The sequence below is a fragment of the Fundulus heteroclitus genome, chromosome 18 (assembly GCF_011125445.2).
Source record: "Fundulus heteroclitus isolate FHET01 chromosome 18, MU-UCD_Fhet_4.1, whole genome shotgun sequence".
Lineage (NCBI taxonomy): Eukaryota > Metazoa > Chordata > Actinopteri > Cyprinodontiformes > Fundulidae > Fundulus > Fundulus heteroclitus.
The window spans coordinates 9,182,893-9,204,914 of record NC_046378.1 but is presented as its reverse complement, the minus strand read 5'-3'; the positions used below and the strand labels follow the sequence as shown (position 1 = coordinate 9,204,914).

The window sequence follows — 22,022 nt, the reverse complement described above, 5'->3', positions numbered from 1 at the left end:
ATATGCATGAGCTGTGCCAGGAGCCCACTCTCACTCTGCTCAGGTGTAGTGAGGAGGAGGGTTACAGTGACGCTCGCGTCTGAAGTGGAACATTATAACAAAAGGAGATGCACATACACGACTTAATCCCCCCCCCGCTCCGTCTATATCGCCATTTTTTGTCCATCTCCTGCACTCATCTGTAATCAGTGTGACGTCTCTGCCTCTTTCACCGAGTCCAATTCACTTCCGTGAGCAGTTCTCTGAATCCCCTCTTTTCATTTAGGCCTGTGAATGGCAGGAGGGGAGCTGGATGAAAACCATGGCTAGGAGCGTGTCCTTTTCCCTTTCTCGTCCTGTTCGTCTCCTCTCCGCCTTTGTGCGCGTATGGGTGCTTGTGATGCGGATAGGGTTCTGGCTCACTCGTCTTCCCAGCGAGGTGAGCCAGACCGACAACCACAAAAGGGAGCGGTAAAACTGGAGGGAGAACAGGGCGTCTGTACCAGGAGGTTTATGCGAATAAAGTGCATTTTTGCTGTGTTTCGCATGCAATCACTACAAATGTACTTTAAAAAAAATATATTTATACTCATTAAACCATAATTTCATTGAATTTATCTTATTTTCTCACTAATTTCTCTCAGGAAATTATAAATTCATCTCTAATAAAGTATAAATTAAGGTGTACATGGATACTGAGAGTCTCAAGAAGGCACTGGAAGGTTTCAATTTTGATTGGTTTGTTTCAATTTAATCACGTCAGTCTAATGTGTCTGCTTTAGATCAAATCTGAAGATAATTTGTTCCTATGGTAACATATGATCTCATTTTTATCACTTGTTTCTATATGTTGTCAGATTTAATTTAATCACATTTTAAATGTATGCTAGAAAAAGTAGCAAAACTTTAGGTTTACCATAAAAATATCTTTAGAGCAGATAAATTGGGTCTTAGTAAGGTTAATTTGTCAGCCTTATGTTTAACCACAGCCAGCATTATGTCAATATCTTGTTTGAGTGATGCTTGCGCTTACTCTTCAAATCTAAAAGAAGCACATTTGCAAAGATTTTCATGCTTATTATCTGCATTGTCGACCAAGTAGTTTAGTAAGAAAGTATATCGACAAATACTCCATCAATATTTTCTAAGAAACAATCCACACCGGTGGCGCCTGGTCGAGAGGCAAATGCTCCCAAGTTGTGCCGGCCATCAGCCGTGTCTCCATCCAATTGGCATGCGAATTTTGAGCAAACATTTCAAATGGCGCAATAAAGAAGATGCAAATCTGGGGTGCTTCCATCTGCTGGTCTGGAGTGAATTAACCCGGCTACACAAATTTCAGTTAACGTTAAGCATGGCTGTAATAAACAGGAAGTAGAGGCTGCAAACTACCATGGACCGCACATCTAAAAAAGGAGAGAGATTTTTAGGAATGTGTTGCTGTCTGGCAAGTTGTAATTGCTCTGTCATGTCATGTAGTATTGGCGATGTCACAGGCTGTCTGGAGACGTAGAGAAAGAAATGCAATTCTCTGCGCGTTATGGGACTGTCCAGAAAGATGCAGACAGCAGAAACAGCTGATCAGTCCCATCAGGTAAATTTTCGCTACGTCATAACTTATTCAGCAAATGTGTCTCCATCTCCCCTTTAGTGACATAATAGTTTTGCAAAAGGCAAAAATCGGCTCAAGCTAGCCTAAATTGTTATTATTTTTTATGAAGTTGCGGGAGTTATTTCGATTGTGCCGTTTCCATCAACCTTTTCCAATGTAATCCTTCAAAACACGCGTAAAAACATTGATGGGAACACGACTATTGATTTAAACCTGATCTAAAACCCTCCCTGTTGGTCTATGCTCGTTAAACATTAAAAGGTGTGAGCACACGTACACACCCACGTCACTTTAGCATTTGAGAGACTTGGGATAGCCGTCGAACATTGGTTTTCTATTTGTGTGTCCTAACGTATTAAATACGTTTTTTTTTTGCTTTGTTTTAAATAACTTTATACAAGTGTTTATGGCACAATCCTGTACGCAGTATCGGTTATGGTTGACAATGTTCACATCGTTGTATTGACACCGGTGACAGGCAAACTTCCACATTTAGGGCATGGGTGACAACCTTTTACTTGTTTTTAGAAGAATAAATCTTTATTTGTCATTGCAACTGTACACTCCAACAAAGTTTGTCTTCTGCTTATTACCCGTCCCCCTTAGAGGGCAGTGGGCAGCTTTTCTAGAACCCAAGGCCAAGAGTCTTGCTCACGGATTCATAGTGGCAGTGTGCGGGGATCGAACCTGCGACCTTCTCAGAGGTCAGATTGCTGCAGATTTAAAACATTCATTCTCCCATCATTCCAAATGAAGTGTTTTGCTTACGTTATTTAGATCAAAGCCGCGAACGTGGGAAATAAAACCACAAAAATTAACTTAAAAACCAACACATCCCGAATACAGTTAAACTATTCAAGCCATATTGCAGAACTTCCATGATCGCGGAGAAAAAAACCAAAACAAAACAAAACAAGAGGTCACCTTAGTGCAGTTGGCGGCTTTTGGCTCCAGGTCGTTGAGCGTTACAAGTTCTCGGAGCAAGCTGCTCTCCTGGTAGCCTCCCTTCACGCCGCGGAGCTTAAAGTACGCCTGTGGCTTGGAGAGGATGAGCTTCAGGTTGATGGCGAAGCCAGCCATGTCGATGGCAAAGGGCCGGTGGGGGTCGAACACCGCCTTCCAGCCGTAGACCTTCCCGGCTGCGTTCACCTTGGGGGACTCGTAGCGCAGGCCGCCCACGAAGGCCACGGGCCACACCGAAACTTTGCGAGTCGATCTCATCTAGCCCGAGGAGAGTGGAAATTAGAAAAGGAAGGGAGAGAGGGAGAGAGAGAGAGAGAGAGAGAGAGAGAGAGAGCAAATTAGTGATCTGAAGGAGGACACATGACAGGGGAGACAGTAGTTTAGCCTCAGCCAGCAGCACTGCAGCAGAGCATGGATGGCGATGATTCATTCTGAGAGATGGTGAATATTGACCGTGCTGCTGTACCAGTGCAGCTGACACACACACACACACACACACACACACACACACACACACACACACACACACACACACACACACACACACACACTGTTCAAGTGCTGCCCCACGATAAGGTAATGAGGCGCAGCCATCTTTAAAGGGAGTAAACACGGGCAGAGCCAGGAGGCTTTAAAAGAGCCGAGCTATTAGAGCAAATGGGCCTGCTTCCTGGTTGGTTGAAAAGATTCTTTAAGGTGGAGCGGCCCCGTCCTCCTTTTTTTCCTTTCTTTGTCCTTTAATCTCCCACGATCAAACAGTTTTGCCGCCCTCTCCTTTGTCTGATGCTCCGTGGGTTTCTTTATTATTCTTTTTTTTTTTTTTTTTTTTCTCCCAACTCTGCCAAAAAGCTGCAGCTGTAATAAAAGGTGCATTTTTTTTTTTATAATGAGGGACAAAGAGGACTCAGAAAATTGCAGAGGCATTTAGTCAAACTCAATGCAGCAGAAATAACGATGCCTCTCAAGTGCCTCCGCCGTAACGAGTGAGACCCCAACGCTCGCACAAACGAGCAGGCACGCGTTCTACCTTTTTGGCGTTGCAGCCGAGCGTTCGGGTCAGGTGATTTAGGAGGAGCGGAGTCGGAACGCTGTGAAGCGGCAGAAAACTTTGGGAGATTTGTCGGAAGTGAGCTCCCGGGGAGAGGACAAGCAGCTGAGGCGGTCCTAATGAGCTCAGGGTGGTAATGGAGATACTGAAGAGATACGGGCGTATCTCTGTATGGTTGGGCTAAAAATGTTATATACCATCGGTCCCATTTTTTTTCCCCCATCCAGCATCAGCTCTCATCACACACTTATTTAGTCTTTTCTGGCAGATGCGCCGTTCCCAGGATGAACGTTCTTTGACAGCGAGTAAACCCGTCTGGCTGCGTCGTCACCTGCCGGCTTACCCCTGCAGATCTGTGTACGACTTCTAACAAAGGGAAACAACAAATCAGACCCTTTGCAGGCGGTGTCAAGAGTTTTTTTTTTTTTTTTTTTTTCCCCTCTCTCCCATCCACACTGGAAATGTGAAAATGAGTGTTCCGCCTGCTTCTTCTTGAGGGAATATCAGCCGGAGTGAAACGACACAAATCCCCTCTTCTGCTGGCAGCCAAGCAAATGAAAACGCAACCAAGTTTTCCCAGCCTCACTCAGGCTAACATGATGGGTTTGTACACAGTTTCTGGTGTGGTGTTGCTCCAGGTTTTCGCGAATGCCTGCCAGCCTCGGGATTTAGGCTCGGTTTCCTGCTCCAGTTTGTGAGGGGCCTACAGAGACAGCTCTCTGTTCGAGATGTTGGAGTGAAGAGAGAATCAAAGTCTTTTGGCTGAAAAGACGCCTAAAAACCAATTATTCTCATAGATTATTCAATCCTTAAGGATGTTAAGGAGAAAATGGAAAACGCCCTGTACACTCCTCTAATTTGTGGAGCCTATGGGTTATTGTCTTTGTCCAAGCAATGGATTTGCCCAAAAGGTTCTCTGATATCCAATTTTGTTTCTGTAATATTATTCATTTAGTTTCCTTCTAACTGACATGCTATTTTTTGGCAGAGACTGAGCAAAGAATGCTGTCAATTTAAAAATAAGCCCCAAAGTGGTCTGAATTTACAAAGATTATTATTTAAAATATGCTCGATGACCACAAATCTTCCAGAACTCTAAAGTTGAATCTTCCTCCAATCAGTAAACGCCCCTCTATGACAACAACTGTCCGCTCAGGCAGCAAGAGAGTCTTTTTTTTTATCTCAGAGTTAAATGAAGGATCTAGCCTTTTTTACTCAATAAGCTAAGAGTAACGACTGAAATACGGCTACAGATAGCTTACATTTTGAACTTGGTAATCAGTTCATCTTTGTTGTAAAATAGTAAAATCGTGTTACACTAAGAACTGCTGACGGCAAAAAGGCTCAGCATAAAAACAAGGAATCTCTTGTTTAATTAATAAATGGAAATTGTACTGTCTCTGGACATTTTTCTGAGATAACCCACTGAAGAAACACGACCAATAATAAGCAATAAGTCACATACAGTGAGGCTTATCTTGTATGAAAATGAGTGTGGCAGTATATGAGACTATGAGGCAGATAATAATTTAGGCTATTATGTCTGATTTGGTAACGTAAAGATTATTAATCAATATTAAGATTTAGAAAAACAGAATGTTTATTGTAATATATAGCAGGACATCCAATATATAGAAGTTTGATTAAAATGTGAATGTTAATGTAATTAATGTTTGAAGACTGCTTCCTTAGCAGGTGAAATGGAACAAGGGACATGAAAACCACAACACACCAGCCACTTAAAAAGTTTGTTTTAGGGGAAGAATTGAACCCGTTGTAACTAGGAGAAATACACTTTTTTTTGTATTCACAAGATTTAATTTAGGACCGACTTAAATAGTGTGTGCATATTAAAGAACCCTTTGAACTAAAGTCTCTGTTGCTGCAGTGAAAACTGCAATGTCTTGGTGTGCATTCATGCAAACAGTCTATAAAAAAGGTTCTCTAATGCACCAAAATCAGCAGCACATAGCAATGTTACGAAGGCTATGCTCTGTGTTTGAGCTGAGCCCAGTTTGACTGGGGCCAGATATGCTGTGTAATGCTCAGGAAATTAACTTTTTCTCCCTGTGTTTTTATATTTGTATTAAAATGCAATGTATATATATATATATATATATATATATATATATATATATATATATATATATATATATATATATATTTAATACATAAAAAGTTCTATTGGAAAGATCAATCCCCAAGCTCATGTCAAAAGATAAACACCCAGCAATAGCTGGCACCTGGGCCATCAAATGTTTAGTCCCGGTTTTTGTCACCAATGACATATCTGCGTCATCGTAAAACGGTTTTCATGACAACCTGTCCTGTTCAGCCAATCAGAGCAGAGTGAACCTGGTAAGAGATGAGGGGTATTGCACCTAAGCAGGAGGCCAATGTTCTTAAGAAACAAATAACGTCTGGTAACACTTGGTGTCACAAGCTCACTGAGAATTCACATAGGTATGCAATTTGCAGCATACGTTTGTTTTTGTTTTTTTCCATAGGACTCACAATACAAAGTGCACTAAATATCTGTAGATGCACCACAGCCTTGAAGTCCAGTAAATTATGCCAATTTGCACCTATGTTTGTCACGCTATGGGGGTCCTTTCTGTAGCAGCAAACATAGCAGATGCAGAAGCAGCTAAAGAGAAATGTTCCTTAACACAGAGCTCCAAACTGCGCGGGAAAAGACCGTGAAAGACGAAGGAAGGGTTCATCCCTTTGAGTGACTTGTTCCAGGATAAAAAGCATTGGCTGGATTGATTGTAAAATGTGCATTTTACAAATTTGGGATACATTTTCAGACTGAAAATAAGGGACTTGTTTTCCATGACTGTGAATGCATTGAGTCCTTATTTACGTAATAAATTAAAGTAAGTGTGGTGACTTTGTGCTTTCTTACTGCCCCTCTGCCTTTGCTTCCTACCTACTGACACTAAACCTCAGAGATTTCTCAGGGCACTTCAGCCCAGTTGTGTGAAGAGAATGGAGGTCATATACAGGGGTCATTTGTTTGAGGTTACTATTGTGGTGTGTTTTTTTTCATGCAGTCTTCACAATGTAAGCTGTAATTTGACACAATTTGTTACGTCAGTAAATGGGTAAATAATGTGTAGAACATCCTGTGGAACGTCTAGGGTTCCTTATTATAACACTGATGTTGAACGAATAGCTTTTCAGGTTTGTAGGACTTGTGTACCTGCAGAACTCAAATGGAAAAAACTACCAAGCGGCATTTTTGTTAACAGAGAGCAAGTTTACTAAGATTAACCAGCTGTCATGAATGACCACAACTGCTTCTTCTTTTTGTGATGTCATCATAGTTTCATTAATAGTTTCATTTGTGTTTAAGTTACCTTCCCTTGGTGTTTTTATTCTCTTTTATGTAACCTTGTAACCTTTGAATGCTGTGCCAGTCCTAATGAACCACCCATGCGTGCGGCTGAGCCACATCAAATCTGCTAATGCAAATTAGCTAATTAGTTACAGTTCTAGCTATATGTTATAGCTTCAGTAAACGGCGCAGTTGCATTTAACTGTGTATCTTTTTGACTGGCACCTGTTATTTTTCTCTTTTTCTGTTCCTACCCTCCCGCGGCTCTAACTTTGCCCCCCAGGGTTGTTACTCTGGCCCGTAAATGGGCATGTTGGAGGTGATGGAGGATCTCAGAGGAAGGCAGAGCACTTTGGCTGATTTCCAGAGAAAGGTAATGACAGTCCCCGTCAATACCAGGCACTCCATTTGCCACAGACACCGTCTGCACTACTAACAAGACTTGAGGCTAATCCTCGCAGGACCTACACCCTGTCCGCTTGGGTAATTCGACTGATGTCGAAATGGATGGCCCGAGATGTTCTGACTACGTGTGCTGACATCGCTCAACCAGCTTGAGATCCCTGACTGGGCTTGTTGAGAGCTAATGAATTGTCTGTCAAAAGGAGAACGGGTAGTTAAACAACAAGATTTGTACGTCATAAAAAACGAATAAAGTGCATACGTAGCAAGACAATTAAGTAAAAGGTGTAGATCTGAAAGATGAACATGATGAAATAAATGTTTTGTAAAATGCCCTTATTTCAAAGAGAGTTATCAGTTTAAAAACTGCATGCGTACATGTTGCTTGCATAGAAATTTAAAGGGAAAATTAGAAATTCACTTTACTGGTCACTTGTGGCAACTTGTGCAGATCAGACAATTCAGCTTAAATGGATACAACTTTTGCTTGAAATTAAGATGACTGATGTCATGATCAGAGAGAAACATATTGACATGAAGTAGAACAGCGTCAAAATGGCTGTATTTTGGGAATCAGGCAAATGCAGTATTTACTGTATTTTTGCATGTTTTCCTACTTGCATATTGTGGAAGCAGGTTATTCCCTATAGAGAGCATAACAAATGTATTCTATGAGCTTACACAGCAAACTGAGTTTCCTAATGTAGACACCAAATTGATAAAAAAAAAGAAAAACGATTTTCCCAACAGTGTTCTTAGCAGATGCCTTTTCTGACCTCAAGCTCATTCATTTGCAACAGAAAACAGCGTAGAAGCTTCCCACACACTGAAAGTCATGAGTTGGCAGAATGACCAAAAAGTAAGTTTTGTATATTACTGGTTGCTTCTTGATAGGAACATTTTAAAATCTAAAAAAAAGTTTTCACATGCATCTTAAATCTTCTGAATTTGGGATTAATTGCACCCAGCAGCTGAAAACAAGACAAACTGCGAGGAAAATTGAAATTTCCTCCCTGTCGGTGCTGTAGAACAAACTGTAAATAAATAAAATTATAAAATATTTCTAACTATGCTTAAAGTTGCAGACATTACCCAAAATTCAAAGTGCACAATAAATGCAATACATTACAATTAATACTTTTAAAATATTTGTAGTAAACTCCAGAACGGGGCACTAACCTCCTCAAACAGCTCCAGGCTGTACGAGTTGTCATCGTCTGCAAAGTAGACGATGCCCGGCTGGCTGGTGTTGTTTTTGAAGGTCTCCCTAAGCCAACGCAGGGCCAGGTTCCGCTGCATGGTCCCTCTGGGAATCCTGGGGTCGCGGGTGTCGCCTCGTATCTTGAAGCTCTTCGGCGTCTCCACATTGAGGTGGGTGTAGTTTAGCCCCGTCTCTCGGAGAAGACCCGTGACCAGAGGCGTTCTCCTCTGCGAGTCTTCTATCAGGATCCAGTGCAGGTTGGGGACATGGAGGAAAGTGTTTGCGATGCGGGTAAGCTCCGCCTTCTGCACCGGCCGGCTGTACGTGGGGGTGATGATGTGAATCGTGGGCAGCACGTCAGACCAGGGCGGAGGCCGCGTGTACACGTACTCTGTCCTCACCACTTCCACAATGTCCTTATCTGAGGCACAGTATTCTTTGGAGTCCTGACCACCAGTCTCCCTCTTGCCCTCGGCACCTTCATCTGCAGATATGGGAATAAGAAAACACGTAAGGCATTAGCGCAACCTTGAGCCGCTCTCCGTATATTTGCCTCAGGCGACTTAAACCCAATGGGGGGTAAAGTGTACCTGAGAGTCGGTGGTGGTGGACTGCAAGCCTCTCTGGAATGATAAAGATCTCTTTTACTAGGTGGTGACAGGCTGCAAGAAGCGAAAGCAGGCACCGTGAGAGGACAACACAGCTGACGTACACGGAGACAGCGCGGCAACGAGGGAGGGGAAACATGAACTCAACTGTTCTTAAAGCACCGCTCAGCGGGTCTTCGTGCAAATGCAAACACAAAAATAGGTCTATGTGGACTGAAACGCCCCACAGACTCCCTCCTGTATCGTTTGCATTTACCGCGACATGTTTGACCACGTTGCAAACATTTACATAAAGAGAAACCCGTCTGGGACTTCTAATTATGCATAGCATTAGTTCTCAAAGTTGGGGTCGGGACCCCAACCTTCCCCATTACACAAGTTATTCTTGTGTGACGTAGGCTTTTATTGAAAGTCCTTCTGTCTGTTATCTCAACTTCTGTGGGTCAATGATCGCCTGTACTGCGCCTAAAAGGGTCCACACAAATGACCACTGTACAAAAACCATATGCGGTTTTTGAAAATCTTTTGATCCGTGGGCGACAGCCGTCCTTCGTCCTCGATCATGGGGGTATTCACAGCTCTACATTACTTGAAGTAAAAAAATGGGGGAAAAAAGGGTGCGACTGGCTTAATGCTAAAACTTTCTCTGAAAAATACATTGCAGAAGGATTCCAAATTCATTGACTTTTGTGTGATTGGAATGGGTTTTACAGAAAACTGTGCGACCTAGAGCAATTACAACAACATTGTGTGAAAGCAGATGTTTGGACCCATGGACTGACGGAAAATAGGGATTAAAGGGCAAAATTTGTGGCTGTGAGGGCAAATTTAAAAAGCAGGATCCCTGAAAAAAAATACCACATTCATCCGCTTTAACAAATCATCTCCACCCTGTTGGGGTTTTCCTTAAAGTATGCTCAAACACAACATTTGAAAACACCATAGCAGTTTTTTGTTAAAAAATGGATTCACTTCTGAAAAGAACAGAATTCTCTACAAGCTGAAAACAAAACTGTGTTTCTAGGTGAAAGTATAAAAACCCCGCCAAAGCCTCATATAGTGAATTCTGAGGATTGGTTCCTGACCTGACTCTATTCATCCCTGTGGGATTTTTGGGTGTGGGTTTTGGCTAATTATGTTGCCATGATAACTGAAAGCCGCAATAAAACCAACAGTACAGTGATCATAATATGCGAAGTGAAGACAGTTCAAATATAAAGGTCATGTCACACTGCTACGCATCACTTTTAATGTTCTGTGTATTTTTTGACATAGAAGAAGATTTTGACCCTAGCCAAAAAAGTTTACGCAAAACAAATTCTCAAATATATAAGAATTAAACAAAGTAACATATGCATAGACTAAGGTCCCCAATGGGGGGGGGGGGCAGCATGGTAAATATGGCTACAAGAGGAACTTCAAGACTAATTTCCAGAGACAGACTGGAAACAGAGGATGTTAAAATTAGGTTTCTGGACACATGAGGAGGTGTATGAGCAACAAAACTGGGAGGATTAAGCTGACCGAGCAGCTGAATGAGCAACTGGAATAAATGTTTATATGTTTTTTGTGGATGGTAAAGAAAAAAATGACAACCCTTCCCTTCATTTTTTTTGGCCCCCCGCATTTCATTTCTCATTTATGCAAAAGACTAACGCTTTCGCCATCCAGCTCAAAATGTATTGTTTACGTATTAACAAACTCATCAAAATTTCAATTGTGTGTTCATTTTATCTTTCCTTGTTCATTTATATTTGTGTTGTAATGAAATAAAACGCTGAGAGAAGCCCCTTAAATTCTTCATTTCATCTTCTTACGCTTCTTGTAAGTCTTTTATATCCTGCTGCTTTCTCAGCGCACAAACCATAAGCTATCACCGCATCACTCCATCGAGTCGCAAAACCGACTCTCGCCCGTACAAGTCAGCTGATGGAGGCCAGTGTCTACTTTTGACACTGTAGTTGTTTTTACTCAACCTTATCACAGTGAGAATCCGTGGCTAGTTCTTGTTTGGCAACAAAGGTATGGTTTTAGTACAAACCTTTGGTAGAATTTCTTAAATCTTGAGCCTCTGGCTGATGAGTAAATGAAATGCTTAACAGCTCTCGACCGTTATCTATGCATATTCTGGGTAAAACGTCAAGAAATATGTCAGTGTGGGGAAATATTCATTAAAAAACGTCTGTGATATTTTATGTCATTTGTGAGTATGTTAAAATCTTAAAAGTATATAATTTTATGGGTTATGTTTGTTGAAAATATCTTTAGACTCTTACTTTGAAAGGCACGTTGCTGCCTGACCCATGTGATTAGTAACAACCAACCGGATTGTTTGAGGCATTTCTCTGCTAGCCGAGGGAGATATGACGCTCCTGTTATCACTTCCGGGTTAGCTTAGAAAATTACTTCCCCTCCCATTCCGGTTGATGAAATGTAAATTTGTTTTCTGAAACATAAATTTGTTTTAGGTTTTGTATTGTACGTTTACACTTCCCGGCCACCGTAAGACAGCACACGCTGCAGGAAAAAGGGAGAGAAGGCAAGCAGAAAACTAGTCTAAAGTGTTTAAAAGTTGTTTTTGTTAACTAAAAACATCATAAAGAATGATAGTTTTTGTTTTTCTCAACCTTTCCCTGTGTGGAGACGATTTGGTTGTTGGAAAATCGGGACTTGTCTATAGTAGGCCATTTAGAGTGGGTTGGAGAAATATCCAGCTCAAGTCAACTTGGATAACACAAGAGAACACAAGGTTGACCTTCTGAACTGTGCATTCGCTGGAGGGTTAACACACTCTGCTAGACTGTGCGCGTTTTTTTTCTTCTGAACTGGAAGGACTTAAGCAAACTTCTGCAAAGCTGCAGTGGACGGGATGAACACTCACCAGCTAATTCCAAGAAAGTAAAGGAGTTGCAAATAGGAAGGACTCTTTCTTTTGACCCTGTGGTATACAGATATAGTCTGTTGCTGAATCATTTTAAGTTATATATGTTGAGTTTTATATTTCTACCACTGTAAACAAACACATTGTAAAGAGTTATGTTACAATGCTATTTTTGTTTGGTAAATGTTAAAGAGTAACTTTATTGAAAGTTGAATAGCTGAACCTAATCTGCGTTAACTCAATTGATCAACATCTCGCCTGAAACACAACTAATTTGAACTAAACTAACTGAAGGGTGCAAGCCGATATCAAAACATCTAAACCTGACTGTAAATCAAAACAAAGGTTTAACTAAAATGTTTTTCGGAATATAAGACGCACTTAAAATCCTTAAATCTTCTCAAAAATTGATGGTGGGCCTTATTATCCGGTGCACCTTGTATATAAGATTACCGTTGTGTTTACTGACCGATTTTATGTGGTACAATGTGCTCAAAAATTGGTTAAAATGTGTAAATACGACTTTGGTTAGCAACGACGCCGCTCCATTCAAGTGGATATTCGGAGCATTATGGTACACTGATCGGACCCCTGAGCTGTCTAAATGACTGCCTGACTGTAATGTTGAAACTAGTGCATTCATGTAAAGGCCCCCACATACTCGAGTGTACTTCACTCCGCGGAAGTCTGCACAGACTCTGCACATACAGGTACGTGTCACACTATAAACTTCTCAGAGGCACAAAAACTTCACAGCGAACAGTTTTATATGTGACACCGAGCTTGATACACTGAGCTGCTCCAAGCAGGCGGTCACACGGACGCGCTGCATCACAGTCCCTCTCTGTTCTCACTGTCAGGTGGGAGTCTGCTGGAAAAGAAACGCTCTAGATGCTCAGCTAGCTAATCACACATTTTACCGTAAGTTCTGCCACTTTGTCCCACTGGCAGAAAGTTTGGGAATTGTAGGAATTTGCCACAAGAAATGTAGGCAACAGTATTCTCAACTTCGAAGGGTAAAACATCCACAGCGAGTCAACGTGGAGTCCGACAAGCGCACAGTATGCCCGAGTATGTGGGAGCCTTTAGTCAGCCCGCGGCCGGAGAACGCGCTAGCAACAATAAACCTGGTAAATGAATTTAATATAAAAGTTATGTTTATTATGACCTTATGTTAGAAACAGGGCAGTGTAGTCCAACTCCTCTGTCATCCTGACAGAGACGGATAGCTCTCCCTCTCTCAGAAGAGAGAGCAGTGTACGTGAAGGGGCAGAGTGATATTACACACTTGGGAAGAATATTTAATGTGCTTTATAATCCGGTGCATCTTATATGTGGACAAAGATGCACGATGCAAGATGCAAAAAGGTTAAGGTATTTTGAGTTTAATGTTATCTGTTGTCCATTGTGTTTTGTCCAACTTTTCAATAATGAGCCGGTAAATTTAAACATATTCTTTGGTCTGTGATCTCTTTATTTTTACTTACACACAGTGATCCCATACTTGCTTCAGTAGACTAATTTAGCTGAACTTTTCTGGTCCATAGGATATTAGTAAGCACTTCTACTTGTTATTACCTTGTAATTACCCCACGTAGGTGTTACATTTGCATACAAGAACAGGTTTGTAGGGTCTTGCAGAACATGTACAGACCTCACGGTTCTGTTCACTGACAGAACAGGCTCTTGGGTTGCTTTTTACATCCCTATTACTTGACTCTGTCTGTTTGTTCATATTCCTCAATCTTGTGGGATTTAAAGGGTACAATTTCCTTCCTGATGTTTATTAGCCTGGTAAGCCAGACTGACTCACGCCATGTGTATTCAATACACAGCTTGTCAGTCTGGGCAGGCCTAGACTCTCCGGCCTAAACTTTCCACTCCAACCACAGCGTGAGAGGCAGGAGTTTACGATGCGTCACTCTTACCAGCAGAATTACCTGTAATGCAGCAGCACCACTCTTTTAACCTGGCAAGCCAGATTGATAATGTGTAGCACACTATATTCTGCACATTCTCAGTTGAGGACTTCTCCCATCAAACCCAGTCGGGGGAAAGGAGGGAGATTCAGTAGAACTTTCCGAGCTGATTGGGTGAAGCGACACCTAGTGTCTAGCTACCAAAGAGTTGGTTTTAGCCAGTAACGGTATCAAATGAAAATGTAAACAGTAGGCATCATGAGAAACCACAAGTTTATGCTGATCAAGGTACTTCTCGCTGTTCTTTCAAAGTAGAAATTGTGGATTCAGACAAACAAAATAAAGCCTGCGCCTAACTCCTCCTTCCACCATCACTTGTGACACGTTGTATTTTCATTGCATTTGTAACTTGCTGCCTTAAATAAGGCAATAGATTGTGTATGAAAACATGCTGACCAATTTGCCTGAGAGTATAAATGTTCAGGTGAGGTGGAAGGTTTAATGTTGAATATCTCTTCCAAATGGACAGTCTTTATGTCCCAATTAAACACTGTTTTTGACTAATACTGTAAAAATTACTTCATATAACTCACTATTTTTTAAGACGATATGACTTATTTTGAGAGATTAATATGTCACTCCTTTTTGGAATGCTCAAATAGCTTTAGCTGAATAGTTCACAGTACAGGAGAGGATTTGATTATAGAATCCTCATCATTGTTTGTTCTTATTGTGCCTCAGTTAAAGGACATCTTTGTCACTGCTCAAGCATCAGGATTTTCCTGCAGCACAAAGATTAAAACAAACTGCTGATAGCCAGATGTTCAACAGAGGCTGCCAGGGAGCACTCCGCCAAAAAAAGAAAGAAAGAAATCAGCAGCTAGTGTTTGAAGGAGTTCACAATTTGAAGCCTGCAGGAAGAGCTACATCAGATAGCATTGCCAAAAAAACAACAATGTTTTATTACTCTTCAAGTTATTTGTTTCCTCATTGTTTTCTAAGTATAACATGATAATTTTTCCTGAAAAAAAATGTAGTGCTTGATTTAGCTAATCGAAATATTGCAGCCTGATTATGTTTAGATAATCCGCAAAAGCAAACGACTCCAGATAATATGCGCATTATCTTGTAAACCAGCTGTTTTGGATCATTTGAGTGAGCGTTGCTTGTTTGTTAATCCCTGGACGTGCCCTCGTCGACACCACGAGTGGAAAACAAACAGCTTCATTGATTCAGGTCGCTCTAATTTGGATGTTTACTCTCCAGCGCAGTTGACATTTTACACAGTTCGTTTGTGGTCTCTGAAGATGATCGGTAGACTCAGTAGGTGTTAATGACTCAGGCTGGAGCGCAAACACGAAACCAGACGTGGACGCAGGCCATTCTCTGAGGCTGAACGAGAAAGACTCATGTGGGTGGTCAAATTGTGGGAGGACATTTTCGTAAGCTCCTGCAGCGGGCAGGTTTTTTATTAATAGAAAAATAAATGCATATGAAATGCAGCTACGCAATCAGCTCAGTTCAGCTGACTGACAGTTGGCCTAATAGTGTGTGTTTGCACTATTGTGCACATGAGCGATCCAATGCGATGGGACTTACAGTCACTAGATAAGTGGTATCGAGTTGTTCTCAAGCCTGTGGTCATGGCTGCTGAGTATCTCAACATTAACAGCCTTTTGTCTAAAAACTGAAGAGCGATGTTGGGTTCAAGGACCCACTTAAATTGTGATATTGCGAGTGAAGTGCAGTGTTCGGCTTACCCTTTCGGATAGCGAGGAGTGGAGCTATAGCACTTTGGTGCCAAACAGTGATGAGTAGAGTCCAGGGTAACACAATCAACACGATGGCAAGAATATCTCTTCTTTTCGGCATCTCAAGGATTGGTTGTTTGGCTCTGGATTATCTGGGGAGGGAAAAAAGACAAAATATTTTTATTATACACTTCATAACCCAAAACATTTAAGACAATTCATTATAAGAAAATGGCAAAAAAAAACAGATAAATAATGTCCACATCCTTCTCAGAAACAGGTGAACAGGACTGTAGGAAGTCCCCCCCCCCCCCCACACACACACACACTTATGGATTGGGTTTTATGTTCTGTTCTTGCTTATCTGTCACACTTGAACGTTTCAGATCATAAAACTAATTGTGATGTCAAACACAGTGATTCACAGTGATTGAAAAATAGTTTTGAAATACTAATTTCATTTTTCAAGGGAAACCAAAGCTATCCAAAACAACCTGGCCTTATATGAAACTAGGGTTGCCCTCTAAACCAAAAACCAGTTGTGCCACTCTTTCAGGCACTCTTCCGATTATTATCCTGCTGTGTAACCCAAGGGCCCTTCTGCTCGAGGTAAACCAATAGTTTGTGGTTATCCTTCAGGATTTTTCGGGCAGACAGCAGAAACTCTTGTTCTGTCAATTATAGGAGGTTGTATAGCAGGTTCTGATGCAATGAAGCATCTACAGACCATCACAATACCACTGTGGTGTTTTCTCTTCTTTGATGCTGTTAGTTTTAGACCATATGAAGGCACATCTTCAAAAATGTTTTCTCTTGTCGGTTCAGAGAATATTTTTCATATGTGTGGGAGCTCATATCTGGATGTGTTTTGATCAGCGATGGTTCAGATCCTGCAACTCTCCTAGGGAGGCCTATTTTGCCAGGTCTCACTATTGAATCATGAACACTGACCTGCACTGAAGCAAGTGAGTCTTGCAGATGCCTTTTTTTTATTTTTTTTGTTTGCTCTGTCTTTTCAAACACCCATAGCCACTTATACGGAGCCTGGTTCTATTGGAGGTTTTTTCCTATTGAAGGGGAGTTTTCCTTAGCCCTGTTGCTACATGCAGGCATGTTAGGAGGGATTGCTGCAAAGTCAGCGACACAATGTTAGCGACTGTCCAGGAGCAGTGAATGCTGCAAGACTCGAATCTGCTGGGTTTCCTTGGAGAGAAAACTTTTTCACCAGTTTGACCCGACTGCAATGTTTGACAACTAGGATACATTTGCAATGTATGTGCTTGACTTAGAATCTGTCTGTATGGTTTGACTGCAGTAAGTTTTGCAGTAAGCCGACTTCCGGCTGTGCTCTAGGGCAGCGGCTAGGCGTACAGCTCCGAACACTGGTGGACATTTTTCATAAAAAATGCCGCCAGACTCACTGGAAATTACTCATCTACCCAGCCGATCGGTACATGACTGCCAGCGCCTGCTGGAGTTACGGCCATGCAGTGTTTTTAGACTTGTAACCACTACTATGCTCGATTGTTTACGCGGCTTCGGAGTCCTCTGGGAACGAGTCCCAGAGGCCTACGGCGCCGCGGACTTGCCGAGCAGCTCACGCTGGAGGAGGGCCAAGCGGAAGCGATGCAGCCGGCCGAAGAAACGCGGCTGTCGCGGGGGTTTAGCAGCCAGGCTGAAGGCTAACCCCTTCAGATCGCCGCTCCCATCCATCCGGCTCTCCAACGTCCGCTCACTGGACAACAAAATTGACCATCTACAACTCGAACTCTCTGCAAAGAGGGAGTTTAGAGAATGCTGCGCTCTGATCCTGACGGAGACATGGGTTAACTCATCAATCCCGGACCACGGCGTTAGCCTGGAGGGGCTAGCTACTTTCCGCGCCGACAGAAACAAAGAACTCAGCGGTAAGACCCGAGGAGGCGGACTCTGCGTTTACATCAATCACACCTGGTGTAAAAATGCTAGATTAGTCACAAGCTTTTGCTCTCCGAACATCGAGATCCTGATTGTTAGCTGCAGACCGTTTTACTTGCCTAGAGAGTTTACTGTTGTTATCATCACAGCGGTTTACGTGCCTCCCAGCGCTAATACAAAAGAGGCTATGAGTGTTCTCTATCAGACTATTTCTTATCTGTCAGACAGATTCCAGTTTGTTCATGTTAATAATAAACCTTCCTCAAACGCTAGGGTCACCTGTGGAGTACCACAGGGTTCAGTCCTTGGACCAATTCTATTTACTATATATATATGCTTCCGATTGGCAAAATTATCAGACAGCATGGGATTAATTTCCACTGTTATGCTGATGATACTCAGCTATATTTATCCATAAATCCTGATGAATCCAATCGGTTACTTCGACAGCAGGCATGTCTTGATGACATCAAAAGCTGGATGACTTTAAATGTCCTGCATCTAAATTCTGACAAGACCGAAGTTGTAATCTTTGGACCAGAGTCCTCAAAAAATAAACTTCTTAACCAATCACTTAATCTGGGTGGCATTAACTTGGCCTCTGGTAATAAAGTAAAAAATCTTGGTGTTATTTTGACCAAGACATGTCATTTAAATCCCATATTAAACAGGTTTCCAGAGTCTCCTTTTTTCACCTCAGGAATATCGGCAAAATTGGAAACATTCTGTCCAGGGGTGATGCTGAAAAACTAGTCCATGCATTTGTTACTTCAAGGCTGGACTATTGTAATTCTTTACTATCAGGAAGTCCACAAAATGCAGTTCAAAGACTTCAGCTGATCCACAATGCAGCAGCAAGAGTTCTGATGAAAATCAACAAGAGGGATCATATTTCTCCTATTTTAGCTTCCCTTCATTGGCTTCCTGTTAAATCAAGAATAGAATTTAAAATTCTTCTTCTAACATATAAAGCCCTTAATAATCAAGCTCCATCATATCTCAGAGCTCTGATTACCCCGTATGTTCCTAACAGAGCACTTTGCTCTCAGACTGCAGGTCTGCTGGTGGTTCCTAGAGTCTCTAAAAGTAGAATGGGAGGCAGATCCTTCAGCTATCAGGCTCCTCTCCTGTGGAACCAACTCCCAGTTTTGGTCCGTGAGGCAGACACCCTGTTTACTTTTAAGACTAATCTTTAAACTTTCCTTTTTGACAAAGCTTATAGTTAGAGTGGCTCATGTTACCCTGAGCTACCTCTATAGTTGTGCTGTGATAGGCTTAGGCTACTGGAGGACATCAGGGTCTATTTTTCTCACTCTACAGATTTCTACTGTTCTCCAGTCTTGCATTGCTTGTCGTCATTTCAGCTTTTAACCTTTTGCTCTCTCTCTCTTTTCTTCATAGTAGGTACACCTGGTCTGGTGTTCTGTTAACTGTAACATAATCCAGAGAAGACGGCTCACTCGCTACTACCATCTAATGTAGAACAGATTAATGGATCAATGTGTGCTTCTGTGCTTTTTGTCTCTCTTGTTGTGTCTCTGCTCTGTCTTCTGTAACCCCAGTCGGTCGAGGCAGATGACCGTTCATACTGAGCCCGGTTCTGCCGGAGGTTTTCCTTCCCGCTAATGGGTGGTTTTTCTTTCCATTGTCGCTCCATGCTTGCTCAGTATGAGGGATTGCTGCAAAGCCATGTACAATGCAGACGACTCTCCCTGTGGCTCTACGCTTCCCCAGGAGTGAATGCTGCTTGTCGGGACTTTGATGCAATCAACTGGTTTCCTTATATAGGACATTTTTGACCAATCTGTATAATATTATTGATTTTCACTTTGTAAAGTGCCTCAAGATGACATGTTTCATGAATTGGCGCTATATAAATAAAATTTAATTTAATTGAATTGGTGAGGACAGCAGAAGGGATAATTGGGGCTCCTCTTCCCTCCATTAAGGACATTTCGTATCAGCTCTGCGTGTTCCGAGCCCGTAACATCATCAGAGACCCCTCACACCCCCACCATGGACTGTTCTCCCTGCTGCCTTCTCGGAAGAGGTTCCGCAGCATCCGCTGCAGGTCCACCAGGTTCTGCAAAAGCTTTTTCCCTGTTGCCATCAGACTGTTGAACTGCGGAACTACGAACTGGACTCTGTACCACATTCGCATATTTGCACATTTGCATCACTGCATCTCTATCTAGCATTACAAATGCTGCCGAACTCTTAGTTTCTAAATGCATTCTTGCACAAATGCCCTTTGCACAATCAATTCTGCACATACAAATGGTTTTAAAAATACTTACCTGTACACCGTGATCTCTTTCTCCTGCATTGTTTACATTTCAATTGTTTACTTTTAAATCACAGCTGTACCTTCTACTGTAATTTACTGTAATTTGCAAGCTGTATACAATGACATTTCGTTCTGTACACACTCTGTGCATACAAAATGACAAATAAAGTTGTCTAAGTCTAAGTTTTTTGCAAAATCCCTTGTAATGTGTCAATTTACAATTCATATATTGTGAATTGAGGCCATATTAAAGAACTGAACTGAACTGAATGTTCTTTGTTCTTTTGTGACCTCCTGGATGATTTTGACGGGTCATCTGCTTCTGAGAAGGTTCTGGATTGTTTCAAGTTTTGTCAATTTGCAGATATTGTTCACTGTGGTTAGCTGTTATTCCAAAGCATTACAAATAGCCACATAACCCTTTCCAGACTGATAGATACCAATTACCTTTTTTCTTATCTGTTCTTCAATTTCTTTAGATCAGGGACATGAAGTGATGCTTTTTTAGATCATTTAGCCTACTCCTTATTTTCAAACATGACAGCAATTTCTTGATTCTATAGGTCTGCTAGTAATCACGCCTGTGTGGTCAGTAAAACTGAACCATATAAAATGTATTTCATCCAAAGGTAATTAAATATTGAAGGGCCTAAATACATTTTAAAGTAATCTCCAACTAATTTGAACTATTTGAAAATAGGAAAAGCATTAATAGCCAAGACACACTTTTTCTATCACTAAATATATAATATAATATATAATATAATATAATATAATATAATATAATATAATATAATATAATATAATATAATATAATATAATATAATATAATATAATATAATATCCATCCATCCATCCATCCATTTTCTGACCCGCTTATTCCCTCATGGGGTCGCGGAGGTTGCTGGTGCCTATCTCCAGCGTTCACTTGGCGAGAGGCGGGGTATAATATAATATAATATAATATAATATAATATAATATAATATAATATAATATAATATAATATAATATAATAAAACATAAAAAACAGCAACAATGCAATGGCATTATGTGATTTGACTACAAATCACTGAGAAAATGTGGTCTTACCACCAAAATGACGATCAAAGCCAGTATAACAGTTCTTGGATCCAGTTCTCATTCAAGCCCATGAGCTCAGTGTTATAATTGGGGCTGATGTGCTGAATGAATGCCCAGCGCAGAAATTATTCACTGGCCAAATGGCATGAAGCAATGTCTCCAGACTGTGGATTGACTTTGGCAAATTTGCTCATCCTCCACCTGAGTCCAGAACATTTGCAAGAGCTTGGACTCCCTTTGAAAGAATAAATCTAAATCCACGCCAGAAGCAATATTTACACAATAATAGAACAAGTAAGTTAACGTTTACTTACACTGCAGGAAAATTGGTCTGGTTTTACCACACTAGATGTCTAAACGCAAGTACTCTACAATTAAACGGATAGTTAGAGGTTTTTGAAGGGAGGCTCTACCTGTACTAGAGGATTATTTTTTGGCATCTTCAGTTAGTTTAGGTCCAGATGAGGCCGTCCCAGAGCCCTGAGGCTAACAGCTGGAGAGAGAGAGGCCAAGACCAAAGCTTTCCTCTTACATGAATGCTATTTTATGATCCTTTAAACAGAAGAACCGTTTGTATCGGGCGGATACGTTCAAGATCAACATTAAGTAGACAGGAAATGGAGATGGGAGGCGATGCACCATATTCCTGTGTGTAAAAGTGAAATGGTGTAAGAAGCAAAAAAATATTTTACAGTGGTTTATATGAATGCTCTGTTATTGATTTATAAACTGCCTTACTTTTCTGTTTGTTACCCTCGCCAGAAACACCGTCTTTCAGTTTCATACAGGACGATCGTTTTTGGAGCACAAACTCCTAAAACCAATTCCAATCTACTTCTCTTCAAAACAACCATCTGATGCACACATCGTTATGGTTTTAAAAGGCACGGTGGCCTCTAAGGCATTCGCTGCGGGTCCTGAACATGCTGGAAAAGACACCCGACATTGCGAACACCTCCCTCTCCTCCCGCAACAACCTTAGGAGGTGTTGCTATATTAAGGTTAAGCTGGACCTCCACCACACCTCGCTGGG

General features: G+C 41.5%; 1 protein-coding gene across 5 annotated transcripts in view; it reads right to left on the bottom strand.

The window, feature by feature from the left end:
- Window positions 1-22,022, bottom strand: part of b3gat1a (beta-1,3-glucuronyltransferase 1 (glucuronosyltransferase P) a) — a 130,437-nt gene that overhangs the window by 3,671 nt on the left and 104,744 nt on the right. For 2 of the 5 annotated variants that reach the window (XM_036150236.1, XM_036150237.1), the window contains 4 exons: window positions 15,714-15,856; window positions 9,136-9,207; window positions 8,524-9,029; window positions 2,516-2,812 (listed from right to left, as the gene is read on the bottom strand). In XM_036150236.1, coding sequence (XP_036006129.1) covers window positions 2,516-2,812; window positions 8,524-9,029; window positions 9,136-9,207; window positions 15,714-15,825 — 987 coding nt within the window. In that variant the 5' untranslated portion in view covers window positions 15,826-15,856. Of the gene's footprint in view, window positions 1-2,515; window positions 2,813-8,523; window positions 9,030-9,135; window positions 9,208-15,713; window positions 15,857-19,918; window positions 19,934-22,022 lie in introns of those variants that run through there. The other 3 variants (XM_036150238.1, XM_036150239.1, XM_036150240.1) reach the window with 3 other exon arrangements.